The 27391-nt window shown below is 38.6% G+C and overlaps 1 protein-coding gene across 2 annotated transcripts in view; it reads right to left on the bottom strand.

The window, feature by feature from the left end:
- The window catches only part of CCDC150 (coiled-coil domain containing 150), a 110955-nt gene that overhangs the window by 39756 nt on the left and 43808 nt on the right, over window positions 1-27391 (bottom strand). Inside the window, exons 6-13 of one of the 2 annotated variants that reach the window (XM_062189463.1) lie at window positions 24510-24626; window positions 23209-23338; window positions 20720-20763; window positions 14172-14264; window positions 6739-6846; window positions 4643-4767; window positions 4201-4378; window positions 3241-3309 (exon numbers count right to left, since the gene is read on the bottom strand). In XM_062189463.1, the coding sequence (XP_062045447.1) occupies window positions 3241-3309; window positions 4201-4378; window positions 4643-4767; window positions 6739-6846; window positions 14172-14264; window positions 20720-20763; window positions 23209-23338; window positions 24510-24626 (864 nt within the window). The remainder of the gene's footprint in view (window positions 1-3240; window positions 3310-4200; window positions 4379-4642; window positions 4768-6738; window positions 6847-14171; window positions 14265-20719; window positions 20764-23208; window positions 23339-24509; window positions 24627-27391) is intronic. The other variant, XM_062189455.1, reaches the window with a different exon arrangement.

Raw genomic sequence — 27391 nt, 5'->3', positions numbered from 1 at the left:
ACAAAAAATTACATGCAAATGTTCACAGCATATTAACAGCCAAAAATAGAAACCACCTAAATGTCCACCAACTGACAAAAAAGTACTAAAACAACTGGACATCCAATTGAAAATAAAATGCTAGAACTACACCTTGCATGATACATGACAATTAACTTAAAATAGAACATAGACCTAATGTAAAACCTAAACTTACAAGTCTTCCAGAGGAAACACGGGAGCAAAATCTTAGTAATATTAGGTTGGGCAAAAATGTCTTAAATATGATATAAAAAGATCTATAAGTTTTAAATTGGAAATTAAACTTTTATTCTTAAAAAGTAAACGAAGACAAACCATACAATAGAAAAAATACTTAGAAAACACAGCTGACAAAAGATTTGTATAGAAACAAATAGGATATTTTACTTAACATAAAAATATATTTTAAAATCTGAAAGCTCAGTAAGACAACTAATATAAAAATGGTTTGAGAAGACATTTCTATTTGCATTGGCAAATAAGCATATGAAAAGATGCTCAATATTACTAATTAGAAAACATAAAATATAACTACAATGACAGACCTCTACAGACAAATTAGAATGGCTGAAACTGAGGGAACTGAACGTGCTGATGAGAATGTAGAGAACTTGGAATTCCCAAGTTACTGGAGAGAATGTGAGAATGTACACTTCCTTTGGAAAATAGCTGAGTTTTACTATAAATTAAACATATATGTACCACAGGATCCAAAAATCTAACTCTTGATATTTACCAAGAGAAAAATATATATGCATGTTTATTACAGAGTCTTTATTCATAACTGCCAAAATATGGAAATAACCCAAATGCCCTTCAAATGGAGACTGGATATAGACACTGTGATATTTCTATACAGTGGAGCACAAACTACTAATACATATAACAATATGACTAAATTTCAAATGTGCTATGGGTGTTGTAACAAAGTGGGTAAAGCTGAGACCTGTAACACCAGAATCCCCTGTGAGTGTCTATTCGTAACCCAGCTGTCCTACTTCCTATCCAGGTCCCTGCCAATGGTCTGGGAAAAGTAGTGGAAGATGGCCCAAGTGTTTGGGTCTCTGCCACCCATATGGGAGATTTGGAAGAAGCTCCTGTGTTCTGGCTTCAGTCTGACTCAGCACTGGCCGTTGCAGCCATCTGAGGAATGAATCAATCAGATGGAAGCTCTCTTTGTAATTCTTTCAAATAAATAAATCTTTAAAAAAAGTCCTAGAAAAATGAATGAAGTTAGATTTAAAATGCTATATACTGTGTGTTTCCACTTGTATTACATTCTATTAAAGATATAATTGCAGGAATAGGAAAAACAGATCAGTGGTTGCCAGATGGCGGAGGAGGAAGGAGTTGATTACAAAATGGCACAAGAAAATTTTCTAGGATCACAGAAATGCTCCATAATCTGATTGTGATGATACTTATGTGATAGTATATATTTGTCAAAACTCATAATTGTACATAAAAAGGATAATTTTCACTGTAAGTTAAAATAAGCTTAACTTTTAAAAATAGCTTTATAAGAAAACACATTTAAAAAACCAATTTAGACCAAAAACTGGGACTCTGTACAAGGATTATTATTTGGATTAATAAAACTTTTCTAATGAGCAAGTATATTTTAGTTCCATGAACTTAACTTACATTTGGCCAACATTAAGACAAATGAAACCAGACAATCAAAATAATGATGCTATATTTTTATCCTAGACTTATTCACAGCAGTTACCTTATCCATGTAATACTCATTAACCTTTAAGGAATTTTTTAATTTATTTAAGGTGAACAAATTTCATGTATTGTATATACACAGGGGCATAGTGATAGTTCCCACCCTATTCTCCCTGCTGTCCACACTCCCCACCTTCCCTCCTCCTTCCTTTCTTTTTTCTTCATTTTTATAATGACATACTTTCAGCTTATTTTATAATCATAAGCTTAACCTCCACTAATTAAAGAAGTCAACAAACTCTCTCTCTCACTGTCCACTCTGCCTGTCCAAAAAAAAAGAAGTCAATAAACAGTAAGAAGGAAAAAAAACACTGTTCCTTAACAGTCAACACAAGGGCTATAAAGAATAATCAATTTCCAAAATGTCAATTTCACTCATATACATTACATTTTTTGTACTCTATTAGTTACCATAGATCAGCAAAAACATATGATATTTTTCTTTTTGGGACTGGCTTATTTCACTGAACATAATGTTTTCCAGTTGCATCCATCTTGTAAAAGACAGGATTTCATTCTTTTTAATACAACAACTTTGATAGTAGCCACCAATTTGCCTAACTTTCAAAAGCATATCTGAGGCCAACTTGGCATCAGCAAAATCTTTGCCACAGGAAGTGGGCTTCTGTCAAGGATTTTTAGGGTGGACTATTTTCATATCACTAGATATGAATGACTAAACAGAGGAGGCACCTGCCAGCTTGATAGTAACTGTATTTGAGTTTGCACTCAGAATTTAGCTTTTCTCCTTCCCATTCTTAAAATTTCTCATATATATATATATATACACACACACACACACACACATATATATATATATATATAATTTGTATTACCAAGAACAAGCCAAGAAGTAAACAATGAGGCTTGATGACTCTATTCCACAACAACTGCTGCTGGATTTCTGGTCTGGGACAGGCTAATACTCCTTGTGCTCCAGATATATTCTCTAGATGACAGTGATACATAATCTAATCTCATGAAATTCTGAGACAGTAACAGTAGTGTTATAAAGATTGGCTTTTTTTTTTTTTTAAATAAGAATTCACTTGTTTCTCTGGATATTCTACTTTTTCAGAACCCAGAAAAGGTTACCTCAAAAATAAAGTGCAGGTGCTAATAGGTACTTCGGAAGCCTAAGCAGGCTTAGAAAAAAAAAAAAACACACAAAAAAACAACATTGTCAGAAAGCATCCTTTTGCTTCTCACAGGCCCTTTAGCTCATTCTCAGGGGACTTCCTGGCTAAAATGCTCAGTAAACACTAGAGCCAGAGGCAGAGATGACTCACTAGCAAATCCCATAGGCTCAACAAGCAACACTCCCCAGCCCCGCTTCTCAGATGCTCTGAACAGCATTGGCTTTGTGGATCCTTTTCCTCACATCTTCGTATTTATCAAAATTACCCACCTCCTCACTAAGGTAAGTTCATACAGTAGGCAGCAATACAAGAAACAAACACAGTGGAAAATCAACAAAATGTGGAGTACCTTGTTTTTAGCTAATTCCTTTTCCATATTGTATTTCTCTTGTTTTGTTTCTTTTTCTGTTTTATTAACCTGCCCAAGGAGGGGAAAAAAAAAAAAACAAATGGGTTAATTTTACTGCAGCTGACAGTACAACCACACATCCTGCAAGTCAATGAATACCTACACTGCAGAGAGAACACATCCTCTTAGAAAAGGGGCCAATCAGCGAGTCTCTGAGGCAGAGCAGACTTCACAAATAGCCCTGAAATTAGAAAGACGTCTGCACGTCAGACTGCTGGTTCCTTCCTAATTAGGAGATAAGGCTGTTCTCCTTTAACCTCCTCTGTCCCACTCCTCCAAGGGAAGTAATTTTTAAAAATCTGACCCCTTAACTAACAAGAGGATGTAAGAATTATTCTTTGACATTCAATAATGCTCTGTTAGGGTAAACTGTATTGTCTGGCACAGATTACCTCACATGCTAAAAGGCACAGATAAAGTCACTTAGAGATTTAATAAGCAACTCAGGAAAACTACATCTGGGTTTTACTTCTGTTTTTGTCTTTTGCACTAAAGAATACAGTTTTTTTTTTAAAGATTTATTTTATTTATTTGAAAGAGAGTTACAGAGAGAGGCAGAGACAGAGAGAGAGGTCCTCCATCCACTGGTTCATTCCCCAGATGGTTGCAACAGCCAGAGCTGTGCCGATCCAAAACCAGGAGCCAGGAGCTTCCTCTGGATTCCCGATGTGGGTGCAGGGGCCCAAGGACCCGGGCCATCCTCCACCACTTTCCCAGCCCACAGCAGAGAGCTGGATCAGAAGTGGAGCAGCCAGGCCTCGAACCAGCACCATATGGGATGCCGGTACCCCAGGCCAGGGTGTTAACCCGCTGCACCACGGCGCAGGCCCCAAGAGTACAATTTTAAAGCAACATCATCACACCAGAACCAGGGGATAGTATAAATCTATTTCTACCTACCTCTCTCTGAAATCTTTCTTTCTCTTCCAGCAGAGACTTCTTTTCTTGTATGGATACTTCCAATTCACCTTGCAACCTTGCAATGGTTGACTCCAGAAGCTCTTTTTGCAAAGCTGACCTATTCTCTGCATCCCGTGCTTTCTGTATGCACTGATTGTGCTCAAGGATCAAATGGTCCCTGCAGGTAGAAAACAAGACCACAGGAGAGCTAAACAAGATTTTTACTGTAACAAAGAATGATAAACATTCCTACAGCACAAACCTTTTACATGAGAGCAGTTACCAGAGTTTTCTAACAAGACTAGTTCCTTGAGGGCAGTGTCTTTATTTTACTTTTGTGGTCAGCCCAGCAAATGTGGACTTAAACATTGTCTTTAAAGATAAAAAATACAAATGAAAGAAGAAGAAAATACACTTAAGAAGTTGCTCATTATTTACTTACAGATGTTCCTGGAGTTGGGTTTTCTCCTTCTCTACAGTCTGTAGTTCATTGGTGATAGTCGCATGCGCTGCATCCAGTATTAGATTTTGTTCTTGAAATGTCTGTGTCATCATTTTCTGCCCTACCTGAGTGTTAGGAGTAATATTAAGAGCTTGAGATGACACAGTTATTTCAAAATTTGACAGGGTAACTGATCAAAGATACTAAATTAATTTACAAAACACAAGTTTTATATACATAAAGAACACTTCTTTTAAAAAAATAATTTGTTTTAATGGCCAGCTTTCCCTTTGTCCAACCTAGGATGCATTATTTACCCAGTATGCTAGAGTATTTGTGAAACTCCTAACACCAATATATTTTTAAGGACAAAATATATTAAGAATGCTTTGGTACTTTTAAATTTTAGTATGCTATTTTAAAGTAAAACAACATAAATGTAAAGAGAAAAGTTCTCTTCATCTCAATCTCTCCCTTCAAAAAAATGTTTAATAGTTTGATGTGAACTCTTTTAAGAATATCTTAAACTGTATTCAGATACTGTTACTGCTTTGCAAGATTTATTTACTCTGGCTCCCAGTTTTGGAATTAAAATAACATTAAAAAATTTTTCCTCTCTCACTGTCCACTTTGCCTGTCAAAAAACAAAAAACAAAACAAAACAAAAAAAACCCCAAAAAACCAAAAAACCAAAAATTTTTCCTAAGATTTATTTATTTGAAAGCCAAAATGACAAAGGGAGAGAGAGGTATCTTCTATCCATTGACTCATTCCCCCAGGAACTGCAACAGCCAGGGCTGGATCAGGCTGAAGCCAGGAGCCTGGAACTCCACAGTCTTCCAAGTGCTTAGCAAGAACCCAAGTACTTGAGCCATCATCTGCTGCCTTCCCAGTTGCATCTGCAGGAAGTTGGATCACTAGTCAAGACTTGCAATGAACTGGCATCCAGTATGGATGCAGGTATCCCAAGCAGGAGCTTATCCTGCTATACCACAACACATGTCCCCAAATGTAACATTTTAATACCTATTCCCCTAAATACAATTCAGAAAGATTTTGCAAACAGAGTAAATATGAACAATTACTTTAGTAACATATTCAAACACTTCTATTTTAACAATATTTGCAAACTTTTACAACTCACAGTTGGTAAAATGTATTACATATCAAAATTTTGAAATGTTTGAAACAGTGTTACATGTTATATTATTCAATCCACTAAATTATAAAACTATGAAAGCAGGGATTTTTGTCTTTTCACTGCTACAATTCTTTTTTTTTTAAAGATTTATTTATTTACTTGAAAGTCAGAGTTATACACAGAGAGAAAGAGAGGGAGAGAGGGAGAGAAGGAGAGGGAGGGAGGGAGAGAGAGAGGGAGAGAGAGAAAGAAAGGTCTACCATCCATTGGTTCACTCCCCAATTGTCTGTGATGGCCAGAGCTGTGCTGATCTGAAGCCAGGAGCCAGGAGCTTCTTCCAGGTCTCCCACATGGGTGCAGGGGCCCAAGGACTTGGGCCATCTTCTATTGCTTTCATAATTCTATCAATACTTTATTTTTCCTGAAGTAATTTCATTTGAGAAGAAACCTTTAAAAAGCATTAAGTGTAAGACCAAATCACTCCTCTGATGAAAACTGAAAGCCATGCATCAAAAAATAAAATAATCGAATAAACTTTTTGAAACTGATAGCTAAAATAGTCTTTTTAACCAACAGAAGTTTACTAGCACAAGGAGCTGGTGCTGTGTTGCCGCAGGGGTTAAGCCGCTGCTTGTGACATCTTCATTGCATACTGGAGTGCCAGTTCAAGTCCTGGCTGTTCCAATGCCAATCCAGTTTCCTGCTAACGGTCCTGGGAAGACAGCAGAACATAGTCTAACTACTTGGGCTACTGCTACTCATGTGGGAGACCAGGATGGAGTTTCTGGTTCCTGGTCCAGATCTGGCTGTTATGGCCATTTGGAGAGAGAAGTAGCAAATGGAAGGGCTCTCAGTATATCCCTGCCCTCTTTCTTTGGCTCTTTCAAATAGATAGACAGACATATAGTTAGATAGATAGGTCAATCTTTAAAGATTGCTAGTGTTAGATGCATACCTGCAAAATGGCTTGATGGTCAGCAATGATTCTGGCATTTTCCATACTAACAGTCTGAAGCATGCTGTTCAGCTCTGAACATTTTCTAGTCAGTTGGTCATTCAAAACCTAAGACAACGTACAGAGCAGATCACAGGTCTCTCCAATACAAACCTTTGACTTATGTATCATTATTTTTAATGATATTTCAATTAATTATTTTCAATCTCACTATACATATATAAGCCTAATTTATTTAACCTGTCTCTAATGGATAACTCATTAGTTTATTTCAAATATTTAGTTAACACCTAAACAATTCTAAATTATTTAGAGTTTTTGATTTGGTGAAGCAACCGAGCCATTTGTTGTTTTACTGATCTCTTCCTTACAGTTTTGTCAGAATAAGATATCAGTAGAATGCAGTTTACAATATAGGTGCTAAGCCAATATTATAGAAATCCATTCCCATAACTAGATGATGAAATTTCAAAACTATTTAGATGGTAATACAAAATATCTAAGACTCTTTACCAATAACTATAGTATTCATAAAAGCAAAATATAGGTGAATTTTGCCATCAAAAATTAGTCTTTCAGAATAAACAAAAATCTTTAGTGCTACAGAACTATCATACATATAGTCAGTTAATAGTTTTCTTCTCTGATATTTTGAAGCTTGTATTATAAAAAAATATTTATCTCGGTTATTTTTGCAAAATAGGTTTGGCAAGTATCTTATGTTTTAATGAACAAGTTCTCCAAGGACAAACAACTCTGAAGGAGCAATAGGATCAGAACACAAAACAATACAGGAAAACAGACGAAGGAGTAAGTTTCCTAAGTACTATGTGTAGTATACACCAGTTAGAAAGATATTAAGGGGCATGTGAAATCCTAACCAGATGTACAAATTATTCAAGAAATACTTGGAAGAAAGAGGAGAAACCTTGCCCCATAAAAACAAAATACTAATTCTTTTGAAAGGCTAATTCTTTAGCTTAAACTCTACCTCTATTACTTAACTGTGTTATTAAACCTCTCTGTGTATCAACTTCCTTGCCTTTAACATGTGAATAGTGAATAACTGCTTCTACTTCACAGTGTTATTGTGAGAATTATAATTTGTTAGTAATGTAAGTGCTCAAAATTGTCTCTGGAATCTGGAATGAGTTCATTAAAATTCTTTTAATTTTAATTTTTTAAAAAACTTTTAATAAATATAAATTTCTAAAGTACAACTTTTGGATTATAGTGGCTTCCACACCCTCCCCCCCCATAACCTCCCTCCCACCTGCAACCATCCCATCTCCTACTCCCTCTGCCATCCCATTCTTCATCAAGATTCATTTTCAATTATCTTTATATACAGAAGGTCAACTTAGCATATACTAAGTGAAGATTTCAACAGTTTGCACCCACAAAGACACACAAAGTATAGAGTACTGTTTGGGTAGTAGTTTAACTGTTAACTTGCATAGTACAACACATTAAGGACAGAGGTCCTACATGGGGAGCAGGTGAACAGTGACTCCCGCTGTTGATCTAACAATGACTCTTTTTTTTTTTTTTTTTTTGACAGGCAGAGTGGACAGTGAGAGAGAGACAGAGAGAAAGGTCTTCCTTTGCCGTTGGTTCACCCTCCAATGGCCGCCATGGTAGGCGCGCTGCGGCCGGCGCACCGCGCTGTTCCGATGGCAGGAGCCAGGTGCTACTCCTGGTCTCCCATGGGGTGCAGGGCCCAAGGACTTGGGCCATCCTCCACTGCACTCCCTGGCCACAGCAGAGAGCTGGCCTGGAAGAAGGGCAACCGGGACAGGATCGGTGCCCCGACCGGGACTAGAACCCGGTGTGCTGGCGCCGCAAGGCGGAGGATTAGCCTGTTGAGCCACGGCGCCGGCCTAACAATGACTCTTATTTATGATGTCAGTAATCACCCTAGGCTCTTGTCATGAGCTGCCAAGGCTATAGAAACCTCTTGAGTTCACAAACTCTGATCTTGTTTAGACAAGGCCATATTCAAAGTGGAAGTTCTCTCCTCCATTCAGAGAAAGGTACCTCCTTCTTTGATGGCCTGTTCTTTCCGCTGGGATCTCACTCACAGAGATCTTTCATTTAGATCATTTTTTTTTTTTTGCCAGTGTCTTGGCTTTTCATGCTTGAGAAACTCTCATGGGCTTTTTAGCCAGCTCCGAATGCCTTAAGGGCTGATTCTGAGGCCAGAGTGCTGTTTAGGGAATTTGGCATTCTATGAGTCTGCTGTGTATCCTGCTTTCCATGTAGGATCAGTCTCTCTTTTTAAATTCTATCAATTATTATTTTCAGACACTGGTCTTATTTATGTAATCCCTCTGACACTTAATCCTATCTTTCTGAACAATTATAAATGTAAACTGATCACTTTAACAAGATGGCATTGGTATATGCCACTTTGATGGGACTGAATTGGAATCCCCTGGCACGCTTCTAACTCTACCTTTAGCGGTAAGTCCAAGTGAGCATGTGCCGAACTGTATATCTTGTCATTATGTTATTCCCACTCTTATATTTAGCAGGGATCACTTTTCAGTTAAATTTAAACACCTAAGAATAATTGTGCATTAATTAAAGAGTTCAACCAATGGCACTAGTAGAACAAAAACATACTAAAAGTAATAAAATAGTAAGTTGTTCCTCGACAGTCAGAACAAGGGCTGATCAAGTCATTGTTTCTCATAGTGTCCATTTCACTTCAACAGGCTTCCTTTTAGGTGCTCGGTTAGTTGTCACCGATCAGGGAGAACATATGATATTTGTCCCTTTGGGACTAGCTTATTTCACTCAGCATGTTTTTGTGCATTGATTTTATATCCTGCCACTTTGCCAAACTCTTCTATGAGTTCCAATAGTCTCTTAGTAGAGTTCTTTGGATCCCCTAAATAAAGAATCATATCATCTGCAGAGAGGGATAGTTTGAGTTCTTCCTTCCCAATTTGTATCCCTTTAATTTCTTTTTCTTGCCTGATGCCTCTGGCTAAAAGTTCCAGTACTATGTTGAATAGCAGTGGTGAGAGTGGGCATCCCTGTCTGGTATCAGATCTCAGTGGAAATGCTTCCAACTTTTCCCTTTTCAATAGGATGCTGGCCGTGGGTTTTTCATATATTGCTTTGATTGTATTGATAAATGTTCCTTCTATACCCAATTTGCTTAGAGTTTTCAACATGAAAGGGTGTTATATTTTGGCAAATGCTTTCTCTGCATCTATTGAGATAATCGTATGGTTTTTCTTCTGCAGTTTGTTAATGTGGTGTATCACATTGATTGATTTGCAAACACTGAACCATCCCTGAATACAAGGGATAAATCCCAGTTGGTCTGGGTGGAAGATCTTTCTGATGTGTTGTTGCATTTTATTGGCCAGAATTTTATTGAGGATTTTTGCATCTATGTTCATCAGAGAAATTAGTCTGTAATTCTCTTCCTCTGCTGTATCTTTTTCAGGTTCAAGAATTAAGGTGATGCTGGCTTCATAGAAAGAATTTGGGAGGATTCCCTCTTTTTCGATTGTTCTGAATAGTTTGAGAAGAATTGGAGTTAGTTCTTCTTTAAATGTCTGGTAGAATTCAACAGTGAATCCATCTGGTCATGGGCTTTTCTTTGTTGGGAGGGCCAATGGTGTATCAATTTTGTTTATTTTTTCAAAAACCAGCTCTTCATTTTGCTGATTTTTTGTAATTTTTTTTGGATTCAATCCTGTTGATTTCTTCTCTGATTTTAATTATTTCTCTTCTACTACTAGATTTGGGTCTGGTTTACTGCAGTTTTTCTAGATCCTTGAGATGCACTGATAGCTCATTTGTTTGGTGCCTTTCCAGTTTCTTCATATAGGCACCTATTGCTATAAACTTTCCTCTTAACACTGTTTTTGCTGTATCCTATAAGTTTTGATATGTTGTGTTGTTATTTTCATTTACTCCCAGAAAGTTTTTTATTTCTCTTTTGATTTCTTCTATGACCTATTCTTCATTCAGGAGCATGTTGTTCAATCTCCATGTGTTTGCATATGCTCTAGGGATTCCTGAGTTGCTAATTTCCAGCTTCATTCCATGGTGGTCTGAGAAGATGCATGGTATGATTTTGATTCTTTTGAATTTGCTGAGACTTGCTTTATGGCCTAGTATGTGGTCATTCCTAGAGAAGGTTCCATGTACTGCTGAGAAAAATGTGTATTCTTTAAGTGTAGGATGAAAATTTCTGTAGGTATCTGTTAGATCCATTTGGCTATAGTGTCGATTAAATCTGCTGTTTCCTTGTTGATCTTCTGTCTGGTTGATCTATTGCTGAAAGTGGAGTATTGAAGTCCCCCAATACTATTGTATTGGAGTCTAAGTCTCCCTTTAAGTTCCTTAACATATCTTTTAAATAAGCTGGTGCCCTGTAATTAGGTGCCTATACATATATAATACTTACATCTTCCTGTTTAATTGATCCCTTAATCATTATATAGTGTCCCTCTTTGTCTCTCAACAGTTTTTGTGTTAAAGTTTATTTTGTCTGATATTAAGATGGCTACACCAGCTCTTTTTTGGTTTCTGTTGGCAGGGAATATCTTTTTCCAACCTTTCACTTTCAGTCTGCATGCATCTTTGTTGTTAAGATGTGTTTCTCGTAAGCAGCAAATAGATGGGTTTTGTTCCTTAATCCATTCAGCCAGCCTGTGTCTTTTAATTGGAGAGTGAGGTCATTTACATTCAATGTGACTATTGATAAGTAGTAACTTTGCCCTGCCATTTTTCCAAAGATATTTCTAATATATGCTTTGAACTTCCTGTGATCTTTTACTGAGAGATTTTCTTTCTTTACCTTCTTTCGTATTGTTAACCATGTTTCTGTGTGTAACACATCTCTAAGCATCTTTTGCAGGGCTGGAGAGTGGTGACAAATTCTTTCAATTTCTGTTTGCTATGAAAGGTCTTTATTTCACCTTCATTCACAAATGAGAGCTTTGCAGGATATAATATTCTGGGCTGCCAGTTTTTTTCTCTTAGTACTTGGACTATATCTCGCCATTCCCTCCTAGCCTGTAGGGTTTCTGATGAGAAGTCAGTTGTGAGTCTAATTGGAGATCCTCTGAGAGTAGTCTGATGTTTCTCTCTTGCACATTTTAGAATCTTTTCTTTGTGTTTCGCTGTGGTGAGTTTGATTACGACTTGTCGTGGTGAGGATCTCTTTTGGTCATCTTTATTGGGGGTTCTATGTGCTTCCTGACTTGGATGTCTCTTTCCTTCTCCAAATCTGGGAAGTTTTCTGCTAGTATCTCACTAAAAAGGCCTTCTAATCCTTTCTTTTTCTCCATGCCTTCAGGAACTCTTAGAACCCGAATGTTGGGTTTTTTAATAGTATCCTGTAGATTCCCGACAATATTTTTTTAGATTTCTAATTTCTTCTTCTTTTCTTTGGTTTGACTGTATACTTTCCTGTGCTCTGTCTTCTAAGTCCGATATTCTCTCATCTGCCTCACTGATTCTGTTTTTAAGGCTCTCAAATGTGTTTTTCATTTGTTCTATTGAATTCTTCACTTCATTTTGATTTCTCTTCAATATCTCAATTTCATGTTCTACTAAATTCCTCATTTTTATTCCTCTTTAAGATTTTCATTTTCATGAGAGAGATTTTCTGTCTTGTCCTGTATGGATTTCTGTAGATCATATATTTGTTTTTGATAATGTCTAAATATTCTTATCATAAATTTTTTGAATTCCGTATCTTGCATTTCTTCTATCTCATCATCTTCATAATCATCTTGTATTGGAGTATCATGTTCATTTGGGAGCGTCATGATGTTGTTTGGCATTGTAGATATATTCTTTGTTTTTTTCTTTTTTTTTTCACTGTGGTGGCTTTTCTCATTATACTATGACTCTAGATTAAGTGGACTGTCTGCTTTTGGTGAATTTCTAGAGGCTTGTGGTGGGTATGGCTGGAGAGCTCTGTTCAATTCTTCAGGTTTAAGGGTGTGCCAAAGGTGACACCCAGGTTTGGTGTGGTAAATCTTTTTTAATTTTTTTTCAGAAGGGAAGTAATTCTGCTCAGCTGAGCTCTTCTCCTCAATGGCAATCAGTGTATGAGTGCTAGCCCCAGTGGGTATAATCGTCTGCACTGTCCCAAGGATCATACAAAGGATCTATGTAGTCTTCATCGTAAGCTCAGATTCCCCTGCAATGTCTCTCATCAAGTAGCCAAGGTTGCCCGAGTTTGTGGTGTTTCCAACCGAGACTCTTCACGTCTCAGCCACACCGTGAGTTTTCCACACACCCTAAGTTTTTTTTTTTTTTTTTCTGTCCCAGTTCATAAGCTCCACACATTCACTAGGGCTTAGTCTCCTGTTATTACTTCCCACCAGAGTCAGGTTTCTCTGCTTGGCTGAGGGTGGGCATAGCCCAAGCTGGCGCAGCTGTTACATTTGTCCAAAATGGCACCTGCTCTATTGTCTTGCTCGCCTTTGTAAGTTGTGTGGAGAGACAGAATCGTGTCCAAACCATCCCTTTTATTTTTTTCTCTCCTCTAGTTAGGCTGGTGTACTTTCCCCCATGGGGATTCAAGCCTTGTTTCCTCTAGGCTCTTCCTGCTGCTTTTCCACCAGTATCTCGAGCTACTGCAGTTTCGCCTCACCTCTCTTTCCAGTGCTGGTGCAGAGCCTCTCTGCAGCTGGGGTCCTGAGCCGTGGACGCCCATGCCCTCCACGTAGATCCACCATGTCCCTCTAATTTTGGAAGAGTTTCCTCTGCCATTTTTCCCCTAATCTTCCCTGAGACTACACCATCTTCAGTTTTATTAATCTGTCTTCTCCCAGACTATCAGTAAGCTCCCTCCCTATTCCACCATCTTGGCTCCTTCTCCATTAAAATTCTTAACTACTATTAGTATAGAAAGAGTGATAGTAATTATTTTGTAAAAGAACACACATCTTGCATTTTATTTAGTAAAAGTTATGATTCTAATGTTGATGCAGTCAAAATTGTACCAATAAAGTTACATTAGATGATAAACACCACTTCATTGGAACCACCATCCCACAGAAAATGGTTATATCTAACTTCAAAATCCAGTAAGCATTTATTAGGCACCAAATTGTGCTATTTGCAACGAAGACAAAGTAAAAGACCCTTGCTATTGAATTGCATGTAAGTTCACTGGCAGAGTGCCAAAAGGTATATATTTAATAAGTTAGAAAGGAAACAAAGTATAAACTAGTATATGCTTTATAAAATAGTGTACCTGGTAAACTTAGGTGACATAGGAAGTGAGGAATAAAATAATAAATAAAGTTAATTCAATAATGTTTCTTAGCTGAAGTAGATATTATGGGAAAAAATAACACTGGATGATAGAGATGGTACAAATTTATATAATCAGCACTTATCATGATTCTTTAATTGAACAAAATTAGAATCTAAAAATTAATAATATTTACCTGTGCTTTTTCTGATTCTTCATGAAGAGCTGTGATTTCAGACCTCAAAGTTGTATTTTCTGCATGTTCTTTGTCTAAAGACATCTGCATATTCTATAGGGGGAAAACGAGATTTATTCCCTATTTCAAATGTGTGTATGCCTAAAAATACTTTTTCTATAGTTTGGCCAGTACCAGCTGAAGTTCCAAAGATATACAAGTATCTTCTGAAGATTTTTTAAAAAAATCTTCGTATCTTTAATTTTCTAATTTGTCTTTGTTTCTAAATTACTTACCAAAATTGTTTTTTTTTTTTTTACAGGCAGAGTGGACAGTGAGAGAGAGACGGAGAGAAAGGTCTTCCTTTTTTTTTTTTTGTCGTTGGTTCACCCTCCAATGGCCGCCGCGGTGGGCACGCTGCGGCCGGTGCACCGCGCTGATCCGAAGGCAGGAGCCAGGTGCTTCTCCTGGTCTCCCATGGGGTGCAGGGCCCAAGGACTTGGGCCATCCTCCACTGCACTCCCTGGCCACAGCAGAGAGCTGGCCTGGAAGAGGGGCAACCGGGACAGGATCGGTGCCCTGACCGGGACTAGAACCCGGTGTGCCGGTGCCGCAAGGTGGAGGATTAGCCTAGTGAGCTGTGGCGCCGGCCCAAAATTGTTTCTTTAAAACAAATTCTATGCACCTATTAGAATGGCCAAAATAAAAAATATATAACACCACTTGTTGGCAAGGATGTGCAACAACAAGAATTCTCATCCACTGCTGGTGGAAATGCAAAATGGTACAGTCACTTTGGAAGACATTTTGGTGATTTCTTAGAAAACTAAATATATTCTTTCCATACAATCCAGTAACCATGTCCCTTGTTATTTACTCCAAATAGATGAAAACTTAATGTCCACATAAAAACCTGCACATATTTATAGTTGCTATATTCATAATTGCCAAAATTTAGAAGTCAGGATGTCCTTCTGCGGATTAATAGATAAACTGAAGTGGTACATTCAGATTTTTTCAAAATTATTTAAAAAAGAAATGAGCTATCAAGTGATGAAAAGACATGGAAGAAACAAATATTTATTACTAAGTGAAAGAAGTTAGTCTGAAGAAGCTACATACATCATTCCAACTATATGATATTGGAAAAGGCAAATCTATGGAGGCAACAAAAAGATCAGTGATTGCAATGGGCTGGGGGCTAACAGGGCTAGGGGAGGAGAGATGAATAAACAGAACACAGAGGAGTTTTAGCGTAGGGAAACTACTCAGTATGATATGAAAATAGCAGATACAGGTCATTATACATTTGCCCAAATCCATAGAAAGTACAACACCAAAACTGATCCCTAAGGTAAACTAAGGTGATATTAATGTCAATGTAGATTTATCAGTTTAATAATGTTCCACTTTAGTGGAGGATGCTCACAATGGGGGAGGATATTGTATATATAGGGAAGAGTGTACACAGAACATCTTTGTATCTTCCATTCAATATTTCTGTGAACCTAAAACCAAATAAAGTTTTTAATTTTTTAAGAATCTGTTTATTGGGCCGGCGCCGTGGCTCACTAGGTTAATCCTCCACCTGCAGCACCGGTACTCCAGGTTCTAGTCCTGGTTGGGGCGCCAGTTCTGTCCTGGTTGCTCCTCTTCCAGTCCAGCTCTCTGCTGTGGCCCAGGAAGGCTGTGGAGGATGGCCCAGGTCCCTGGGCCCCTGTACCCGCATAGGAGACCAGGAGGAAGCACCTGGCTCCTGGCTTCGGATCAGTGCAGTGCGCCGGCCATAGCGGCCATTTGGGGGGTGAACCAATGGAAGAAAGACCTTTCTCTCTGTCTCTCTATCTCACTAACTCTGCCTGTCAAAAAAAATTTGTTTATTACATCTAGTCTTAGACTGGCATTCCGACTAGTAAGATTTTGCCTATAATCATACCCTAAATATTTATGTAGTACCCTTGCATCAAGAAAGGGTATTTTCTAAGGTTAAATATTTGTTGTCTTCTATTACATACATATTTTTTTCCTATTAGGAGTTAGATCATGTGATTTCAAAGGAAAACATTCAAGGATCCTTTAAAGTTCTAAGTGAAGATAATATTTTCATCAAGAAGTTCATAGAGGTGGAACAGAAGAAAGCACCTTTCTTTGTTTTGTGAGGGAAAAAAGCTAGTTCTCATTGAGTTGAGAGAAAGGTGATAGAGACAGGAGTTGCAGATTGGGGGTTGGGCTTCTTATCCCAAGGACTCCTTACTATAGTGGGGCAGGACAAAATATCAATCCTCTTCTTCAGAGAGAACCACTTATCTACTTTACAACAGATGCATCTCAAGAAATATAAATATTACATATCAGAGACCGTATACAGAAACATTATTCCAAATGGGAACTACACATAAAGAGATTTAGACATGTAATAAAATATAAAAGGTTTTCTTTTTAAAAATTATGGGGGCTGGCACTGTGGCATAATGGGTAAAGCTGTTGTCTGCAGTGCCAGCATCCCATATGGGCACTGGTTCAAGTCCTGCTTGCTACACTTCCAATCCAGCTCTCTTCTATGGCCTGGGAAAGCAGTAGAAGATGGCCCAAGTCCTTGGGCCCCTGCCCCTACATGGGAGACCTGGAAGAAGCTCCTGGCTCCTGGCTTTGGATTGGTGCAGCTCTGGCTGCTGCAGTCAATTGGGGAGTGAACCAGTATATGGAAGACCTCTCTTTCTGCCTCCCCTTCTCTATGTAACTCTTTCAAATAAATAAATTAATTAATTTAAAAAAATTGGCTGGTGCCATAGCTCACTAGGCTAATCCTCCGCCTGCAGCGCTAGCAACCCAGGTTCTAGTCCCAGTCGGGGCTCTGGATTCTGTCCCAGTTGCCCCTCTTCCAGTCCAGCTCTCTGCTGTGGCCCAGGAGTGCAGTGGAGAATGGCCCAAGTGCTTGGGTCCTGCACCCACATGGGAAACCAAGAGGAAGCACCTAGCTCCTGGTTTCAGATCAGCGCAGCGCACTGGCCGCAATGCACTGGCCATAGCGGCCACTTGGGGGGGTGAACCAACAGAAAAAGGAAGACCTTTCTGTCTTTCTCTCACTGTCCACTCTGCCTGTCAAAAAAATAAAAACACTCTCATAGGCTCTTCAGCCAGATCCAAATGCCTTAAGGGCTGATTCTGAGGCCAGAGTGCTATTTAGAACATCCGCCATTCTATGAGTATGCTGTGTCTCCCCCTTCACATGTTGGATCCTTCTCTCCCTGTTTTGGTTTTATCAGTTAGTATTAGCAGACATTAGTCTTGTTTGTGTGATCCCTTTGACTCTTAGATCTATCAGTGTGATCAATTGTGAACTGAAATTGATCACATGGACTAGTGAGATGGCATTGGTACATGCCACCTTGATGGTATTGTATTGGAATCCCCTGGCACGTTTTTAACTCCATCATTTGGGGCAAGTCTGATTGAGCATGTCCCCAATTGTACATCTCCTCCCTCTCTTTTTCTCATTCTTATATTTAACCGGGATCACTTTTCAGTTAAGATTTAAACACCTAAGAATAATTGTGTGTTAATTACAGAGTTCAACCACTAGTACTAGAAAAAAAATACTAAAATGGATAAAGTATTACATTGTACATCAACAGTTAGCACAAGAGCTGATCAAGTCACTATGAGAGTATTTTAGGCATGGAAAGCCAAGACACTCTGGAAAAAAAAAAAAAAAAGACGACAATGACCTAAATGAAGGATCTCAGCGAGTGTGATCCCAGTGGAAAGAACAGGGCCATAAAGGTAGGAGGTACCTTTCTCTGAAGGGAGGAGAGAACTTCCACTTTGACTATGACCCTGTCGGAATAAGATCAAAGTCGGCAAACCCTAAAGGCTTCCATAGTCTCGGCAACTCATGACTAGAGCCTAGGGAGATTACTGACGCCATAAACAAGAGTGTTAAATTGTTAAGTCAACATCAAGAGTCACTGTGTACTTATGTCCCATGTGGGATCTGTCCTTAATGGGTTGTCCAATGTGAAGTAATGATATAGCTAGTACTGAAACAGTATTTTTACACTTTGTGTTTATGTTTGGGTGCAAACTGATGAAATCGTTACTTAGTATATACTGAATCGATCTTCTGTATATGAAGATAATTGAAAATGAAAAAAAAAAAACTTGGTGTTAAATTGGAAATTACCTAGAAAATTAATCAATTTTTTAAAAAAATATCATGTAGGATCTCTGTCCTTAATGTGCTGTACACTGTTATTTAATGCTATAACTAGTACTCCAACAGTATTTTTTCACTTTGTGTTGCTATGTGAGGGCAAACTGTTGAAATCTTATATATACTAAACTGATTTTCTGTATATAAAGAGAATTGAAAATGAATCTTGATGTGAATGGAAGAGGAGAGGGAGCAGGAAAGGGGAGGGTTGCGGGTGGGAGGGAAGTTATTAGTGGGGAAGCCATTGTAATCCATAAGCTGTACTTTGGAAATTTATATTCATTAAATAAAAGATAAAAATAAATAAATATTCTTCAAAACATTCATGGAAAATGTATATTTTAAAAAACTGTATGGTGGGCCGGCGCCGCGGCTCACTAGGCTAATCCTCCACCTTGCGGCACCGGCACACTGGGTTCTAGTCCCGGTCGGGGCACCGGATTCTGTCCCGGTTGCCCCTCTTCCAGGCCAGCTCTCTGCTGTGGCCAGGGAGTGCAGTGGAGGATGGTCCAAGTGCTTGGGCCCTGCACCCCATGGGAGACCAGGAGAAGCACCTGGCTCCTGCCTTCGGATCAGCGCGGTGCGCCGGCTGCAGCGTGCCAGCCGTGGCAGCCATTGGAGGGTGAACCAACGGCAAAAAGGAAGACCTTTCTCTCTCTCTCTCTCTCTCACTGTCCACTCTGCCTGTCAAAAAACAAAAACAAAAACAAAAACCTGTATGGTGTTTTTTTTTTTAATCACATATCGCATTCTATTCAACCCTTCCCTTAAGAGGTAGGCATTCATGCTTTCCTTTTTTTAAAAATTTTTCTTTTTTTCTTCGACAGGCAGAGTTAGACAGTGAGATAGAGAGACAGAGAGAAAGGTCTTCCTTCCATTGGTTCACCCCCCAAATGGCTGCTATGGTGGGCGCACTGTGCTGATCCAAAGCCAGGAGCCAAGTGCTTCCTCCTGGTCTCCCTTGCAGGTGCAAGGACCCAAGCACTTGGGCCATCCTCCACTGCCTTCCCGGGCCACAGCAGAGAGCTGGACTGGAAGAGGAGCAACAGGGACTAGAACCCGGGGTGCCGGCATTGCAGGCAGAGGATTAGCCAAGTGAGCCATGACTCTGGCCCATGGTTTTAAACTATGTATAAAAATAAATGTATTTTAAAATTATATTTATCATGAACTTTCAGCAATGTCATCAAATGTAACATAAAACTGATTATTCTAATCATTTCTAAGTATATAGTTCAGTGGTATTAAATACATTCACACTATGTGGAACTGCCACCATGACTGATGGAACAAAGAAATAAGCCTCAGTCATTTTGATGTGAGCAGGCATATGGAATAAAATTGATTAGGTTTGTGAGTTGGAAGACCACTCCTTCACCACCTCATTCCCCCTACCTGGCCACACCTGTGCACCCACTGGCCAATCAGACTAATTAACAACTCCCCTTTGAAAGTGGATTAAAAGCCTGGGACACAGAGTGCCTCCTCCCTCCCTCCCTTCCTCCCTCGCTTTGGCTTTTTGCTCAGGGGCTTGCTGTGGCCCTGGGCCACCCACCCTATGCTTCCTGGCCTAGATGTTCCTCTATGTGGCTGGTTCCTGGTACTTGGTATGAATCCAGATTTACCTCTGTCCTATAGATAGGGCCCTCACTCTCCTATGCATCTTTCCATTGAATAAAAGCTTAAAATGTACCATGCTACCTCATTCATTTATGCCAGTATTCAGAATTCTTCTCTGAATATTAGGCAAGAACCCACCCAGGCTTATTAATACTGGGAATTTATTAATAAGCATATGTGGTATCATATGGCACCCCAGATGGGACTTTTGGGGAACTCCTAGGGGGCCAAATTCTTCTTTTTTTTTTTTTTTGACAGGCAGAGTGGACAGTGAGAGAGAGAGAGAGAGAAAGGTCTTCCTTTTGCTGTTGGTTCACCCTCCAATGGCCGCTGCCGCTGCTGCGCTGCGGCCGGCGCACCGCGCTGATCCGATGGCAGGAGCCAGGTGCTGCTCCTGGTCTCCCATGGGGTGCAGGGCCCAAGCACTTGGGCCATCCTCCACTGCCTTCCTGGACCACAGCAGAAAGCTGTACAGGAAGAGGAGCAACCGGGACAGAATCTGGAGCCCCGACAGGAACTAGAACCCGGTGTGCCAGTGCCGCAGGCAGAGGATTAGCCTGTTGAGACACTGCGCTGGCCTCTTAGTTCTTAATAGCCAGTATTACCCTGAATAACTCATTTAAGCAATTTTTTTTTCAAATAAATTTTTAGGAAAATCAGTGCTGTAAATCAAGAACAAGGAAATATAGCTTAGTAAAGAAAGACTACCTCTGTACTTCGTAACCTGGAAACTTACCTTATTTTCTTCCACCAACTTCGAAATGAGGTCATCTCTAGAAACTAAAAACAAAAAGACCACATAACTATGATAATAATAAATAATTTACTACATTGAAATCATAGATATTTTTCCCCAAGAAAGCTTAACTTTTTTTTTAGTCTACTTTGTAGCAATAAGGAGGACTCAAGTATTCCTATCATATTTTACAGACTGGAATTAAGTTGTGGAATTATCAAGAAACTCGGCCTGCAGTCCATGCAATGGTCAGTGAGATCACATTTAACTCAAGATTTAGCTGATGATTCTTTGAGGGACTTTTCACCATGGAGAGAGGTGAACAAGCATTTTTTTGTTGTTGTTAGATTGTGCTAACAAAGAAAGGTTCAGTGAAGGCAGGGAGGTTAGCTTAGTGGTTGCTGCAGTAACTGATGTGTAAAACAATGGAGGGCTGACTTTTCATCAGAATTGACAATGGGGATTCTGGGAAAACGGAATTTGAAACATGAAAGAGGTCTGTCAGGACTTGGTGGCTTATGGTGGGATAAAAGCAACAAATGAATCAAGGAGAATTCAGACAGGGATCAAGGTAGATTCTTCAAATAAAGGAGGAAAACAGGGCAAAGAACAGGTTTAGGGTATGGAATAAGTGAGAATGTATGAAGTACTTAAGTTTCTTGTGTGTTTTGACTTATCTACAGGACAACCAAATAAAAATTACAAAACATATGAAGCTCACATTTGATACAAAATAGAAAAACTATACTTAATTACTGAACACTTAAATTTACAACTTGTTGAACTCTAGTTTAAAATATGTGGAGGGTCAAAAAGACAAAGTATATGATCTATTTTAACAGTTCTACTAATCAAAGTGAGGATCACAAGCGAGTATTTTCATCACTTGGGAGAACATTGTAATCACTTTAAATAATGAATACATACAACTGTTTATTGTTAGTAAGTTTAATAAACAATTACATGTTTTAATTCATTGAAGCAAATATTCAAAAGCATTTTTATTAATCTATCTAGAATAACTATATATTAAATAAAATTGCATGGTATAGAACTTATAACTCAATTTTAGGCAATAATTGGTATTCCAATTCCTTTTCCTATTTCTAGTCTGAATTAGCTGTTTTAATCTTCACTTTTAATGGTCTTCCATGTAATATTCACAAAATTTAAAAACTTGCACTCATCAAATGAGAAAGTAACATAAAATACTCAATCTGAGGGTTAAATAATACAAAAAGATGTGTGTTTTAGTCTTATTCTATTTGCTGTGGCTCCTTAGGTACAATTTCCCTATTGGGTACACATATTTCTATTTATCTATAGAATGGGAAAATTCTTTTATCTTTCAGACAAGGATGTTGTAAGGTTCAAATGGGAGAGTGTGGAAACACCATAAAATGGAATGTCTTTTTCAGGCATGTGTAAAAATAGAAAATTATTTTGGAGGCATTGTTAACAAGAAGGCACTTAGTAATTCACTATTCACCAACTATAAAACAAAGACTACAGTATTTTCTGCCAAAAGCAGGAAATCAAAACATTGAATAGATGTTAGAATAGAATGCAGTGAATATTCTATTTTTTCTTTACAATTTTTTCTTTATTCTATTTTTTCTTTACAATTTTTATTTCTCTTTTGGTATTCCCTCCTCCCATAGTCACAGAACAGAGGAAGCATACTAGAAAAAACACACTGGGCATGGAATTGGAAGATCAGGGTTGGGATCCACTTCACCAGTTTTTCCTTTTGTAACTCTGGGAAGTATGGATAACTGTATTACATGAAAGCTCTACATCACCCATGGAGTGCTAATCATGTGAGCACCATACGATATAACTCTCTGTAATCTCTGTAGTTGAGATTGTGTGAAAACTGCTTTACAATGACATATTAACAAGTAGTAATATGATAATGGGTAACATAATTGATGGGTTGATCAAAACACAACTTGGAGCAGCTTGAGACCAAGTCCAGGTTTTCCATTTTCTAGATTTGCCATTTTGAGGACTCATCTATAAAGTGAGATTAATCTAAGTTATCTTGAAGATATCCTTATAACCATCTATTTCTACAAATATAGGCTATACAATAGATTATTAACCTGAAGAGTGAATAGTCTGACATGATGAACTTATAGAAACAACAGTGAGCAAGGATTATTAGTCTTATTAATAGCTGCATTAATTTCATCCAATACTCATTACAGATTTCCAGAAACCAAATGTTCCCAAATCTACAAACAAATAAATCAGGGGAAAAAAAGAATAGTTTCCAATTAGAGCACCAAATTCTATTTCATTACCAAATTCCTTTTTGTCTCAGTGCTACAGGTAAAGGAAATCAGCAATTTTTTTTGCAATTTTTTTTTTAATTCAGGACTGGGAAATAACACTGACAACTTCAAGTGTCTGAGATCTTAAGAGGTTTTTATGCACATCATCTCAAAAAGCTATAAAAGTGTAATTTCTAACATCTTTTTTCATACTTAGATCAAACTTGAGCTGTGAAGTAGCAGTCTCCAACTGTCCTTTCTTTTGTTGCTCCTGTACCAGGAGTTCTTGGGTGCTCTGTATAGAACCACGAAGGGCAATACAGTTTTGCTGCAAAATGTGCACCTGAAATTGTATAAGTTCATTTTCTGTAAGATAAAGATTTCTAATAAACTACCTTTTACAACATGCATAAGGCAGAATTTTCAGTCTTAATATCACTGAGGGGAACAGAGAAGGAAACGTAACATTTAAAATATCAACAGAATCCAATGTTTACAGTAGTGCTAATAGAACTTATGTGCACTCTCCAACTTAACAATCACTAATCAGAACTGGCTACTGAACACTTGAAATGCAGCCAGAGTGAGTGCAAAACAGAATCTTAAATTTTAACTAATTTAAGTTTAAATAGCCATATGTGTCTCATGGCTACCATACTGACAGTATATGATACTATAAGTGATAGTAATAAAGGATCAATTACAAATTTTATTAAGTCGAGTCCTTTTTATATTTCAGTTGTTAATGACAATCATTAGTTAAAATAGAAAAATTATGTAATCCAATTATAGGTATTAAAAATATAAAAAATATTGATTTATGTGGTTCTTTCAAATAACACCTATAATGAAAGCAAAAATACTGTGTAAAATAATGACGATCAGTAACAGTATACATATTCCTGATTATTTTACTTATTGATATTCCTTATTTCAAATCTTAGTCATTTAGTCTTTATTTTCTATATATGTATAGCACAAAACCAAGGCAATATCTTCGAAAATCAATGCTTACTATAGAGATTATACAGTACAGGATAAGGGTAGGGAAACTTTTTTCTGCCAAGGTCTATTTGGATATTAATAACATCATTTACAGGTCACACACAACAATCAACTTAAAAATTAGTCTGCTATAGATTTATTGAATTTCAAGTCCTGCCAGTGGTTGCCTTGGCAGGGCTTTTATGATCATTGGGCTGGATGTTCCCCATCCCTGGGGAAAATTATGCTAGAAGCTAAGAGTTTATTTTTATAAAGTCTGAAGAAAATGAACCTCTCTGACCCTAAGCTCCCTCATTTATAAATTGAGTTTTGGATTAAATGACATTAGAGTCCTTTCTATTTTGCATAAATTTTAAGAAAACTGAAGTAATAATTTTAAGTGGTTATCATAAAATAACAAATAATCCACAGGAAATAAGCAAAATTCTAAATCTTTAGAAAATATATCAGTATTTTTTTGGGGGGGGGTTAATTTGCCTCATAGAAATAAGGACAGGAAATCTTTCTACCTGTTTCCGTTCCACCTCCACAGTTGATCCCATTTCCTGTATTTTGAGGAGCATGGCTGATCCAGATTTCTCAAGAGATTCTCTGATGTGCTTCTCCTGAGCCAGTTGTCTCCTTAGCTATAGAGCAACACTGTGATCAGGCAAAATCAGCTAAATATCATACTAGCTTAACAAAGATCACAGCACCCTAACAAGTTTACCAAAACATGATTCTGATTCTCTCTGACGGATAACCTTTTAAGAAATGTAGTCAGTGTGAGGACCCATCAATAAGCTGCAAGCAGCACTTAGAAAAAGGAAAGAAAGGGTAGAATAGAATTCAATAGTAAGGTTACATATTGCTTCATGAAATGTTTATGTATATGGGACTTGTGATTGGCATCTGAAGTTTGGGTGAGGAAATCTGTTTGTTTGAGCCCTTACCTTGTAGGATCAAATGCTTTTCTCCAGGTAGACAATGGCAGAATTGAATTGAGTTAGAAGACACCTAGCTGGTGTCTGACGCAAAATCTCTACACATCTGTGTCAGAAGTGTCATGTTAAATTGTATACAAGAATAAGGAAGACACTTTGTTTTTGTTTCCTATTTATGAGGTACATTGATATTATTACTGTCAATAAAAGACTATAAAATGAATCAGATGAAGATATAAAGGTTGGGATTTTTTTTTATTATGAAGCAAAGAGTTCCAATACAACTTACATAACTTATATTGCAAATAATTCTATTCCTTTTATGACATGATAGTAAACAGAAATTCTGATTTTAAACCCCAGTGAAGAGGCTGGTGCTATGGCACCAGTGGGTTAAAGCCCTGACCTGCAGCACCAGCTTCTCAAATGGGCACTAGTTCCAGTCCCAGCTGCTCCACTTCCAATCCAGCTCTCTGCTGTGGCCTGGGAAAGTAGATGATGATGCAAGTGCTTGGGCCCCTGCATCCAGGTCCAAGATCCAGAAGAAGCTCCTGGCCTCTGGCTTCAGATCAGCTTAGCTCTAGCCATTGTAGTCATTTGGGGAGTGAACTAGCAGATGGAAGACCTCTCTCTCTCTCTCTCTCTGGCTCTACCTCTCTCTGTAGCTCTTTCAAATAAAACAAATCTTAAAAAAAAAAAACAAAACAGTGAAGATGACAGTATACCTTGTAACTATGTTCTAAATTGTACACATATTTTACATGTTCTATTGATTGGAAATTTATATAATTTTATAATTTTTAAGTGTTTTGAAATTAAAAAAGATTAAAAATGTGTTTGGGGGCCGGCACCATGGTGCAGGTTAATCCTCCACCTGTTCTAGTCCTGGCTGCCCCTCTTCCAGTCGAGCTCTCTGCTGTGGCCCGGAAGCGCAGTGGAGGATGGCCCAAGTGCTTGGGCCCTTGCACCCACATGGGAGACCGGGAAGAAGCACCTGGCTCCTGATCAGCGCAGCTCCAGCCGTTGTAGCCATCTGGGGAGTGAACCAGCAGAAGGAAGACCTTTTCTCTGTCTTTCCCTCACTGTAACTCTACCTCTCAAATGTTAGAATGTGCTGGCAGGTGCCGCGGCTCACTTGGCTAATCCTCCGCCTGTGACGCTGGCACACCTGGTTCTATTCCTGGTTGGGGCACTGGATTCTGTCCCAGTTGCTCCTCTTCCAGTCCAGCTCTCTGCTGTGGCCCAGGAAGGCAGTGGAGGATGGCCCAAGTGCTTGGGCCCTGCACCCGCATGGGAGACCAGGAGGAAGCACCTGGCTCCTGGCTTCGGATCAGCACAGCGCACTGGCCTTAGTGGCCATATAAGTGCTTAGCAATTTTCACTATTCTAAATATTGTTTCACCCAATACGTTTGTCAATCTTTCATCACATTTCTGATTACGTTCTTAGGATAAAGGAGGAAGGGAAGTATTATTATATTCTTAAAACTGTATCTATGAACTACACTCAATCTGTTCTCTTTGTATTGATATCCCATTAATATGAGAATTGATGAGAATCCTGTTGTAGTAATTATCATGCATTTGCTATGTCCCTGAGAATCTAAAGTATTAATAAATTCCTTAAGAGGCAGGCGCTGCGGCTCACTAGGCTAATCCTCTGCCTGCGGCACTGGCACTCTGGGTTCTAGTCTCATTTGGGGCGCCAGATTCTGTCCTGGTTGCTCCTTTTCCAGTCCAGCTCTCTGCTCTGGCCCGGGAAGGCAGTGGGGGATGGCCCAAGTGCTTGGGCCCTGCACCTGCAAGGGAGACCAGGAGGAAGCACTTGGCTCCTGGTTTCGGATCGGCACAGCACACTGGCCATAACAGCCATTTGGGGGGTGAACCAACGGAAGGAAGACCTTTCTCTTTCTCTCACTAACTCTGCCTTTCAAAATAAATAAATAAATTCCTTAAGAAACAAAGCTCTCACTCTCTCCCTCTGTAACTCTAACTTTCAAAATAAGTAAATCAATCTTTAAGAAAAGGGGGGTGGGTAGTATTGTGGCATAGCAGGTAAACCAGCCACCTGCGATGCTGGCATCCCCTGTGGGCACCAGTTTGAGTCCTGGCTGCCTTGACTTCTGATTCAGTTCCCTGCTAATGGCCTGCAAAAAGTAGTGGAAGATGGCCCAAGTGTTTGGCTCCTACCATCTATATGGAAGACCCACATGAAGTTCCTGGCTACCGGTCTCAGCCTGGCCGACTGCTGGCCATTGCCATCTGTGGAGTGATTCAGCAGATGGAGGATCTTTCTATGTCTCTTCCCCTAACTCTTTCAAAATAAGTAAGTTAAAAAATTAAAAAGAAAATGAGTTTTAAACATCCATCATATAATATCTTGTATTTAACATTTGACCCTGAGGCTAAATAACAGTTACAGTCAAGGAGCTATTTTTCTCAAATAAAATGATAAACAAAAAAGACTGA

This window comes from Lepus europaeus, chromosome 1, assembly GCF_033115175.1.
Source record: "Lepus europaeus isolate LE1 chromosome 1, mLepTim1.pri, whole genome shotgun sequence".
NCBI lineage: Eukaryota > Metazoa > Chordata > Mammalia > Lagomorpha > Leporidae > Lepus > Lepus europaeus.
Note: the sequence above shows the minus strand (reverse complement) of the source record. Positions and strands in the feature narration are given on the sequence as shown.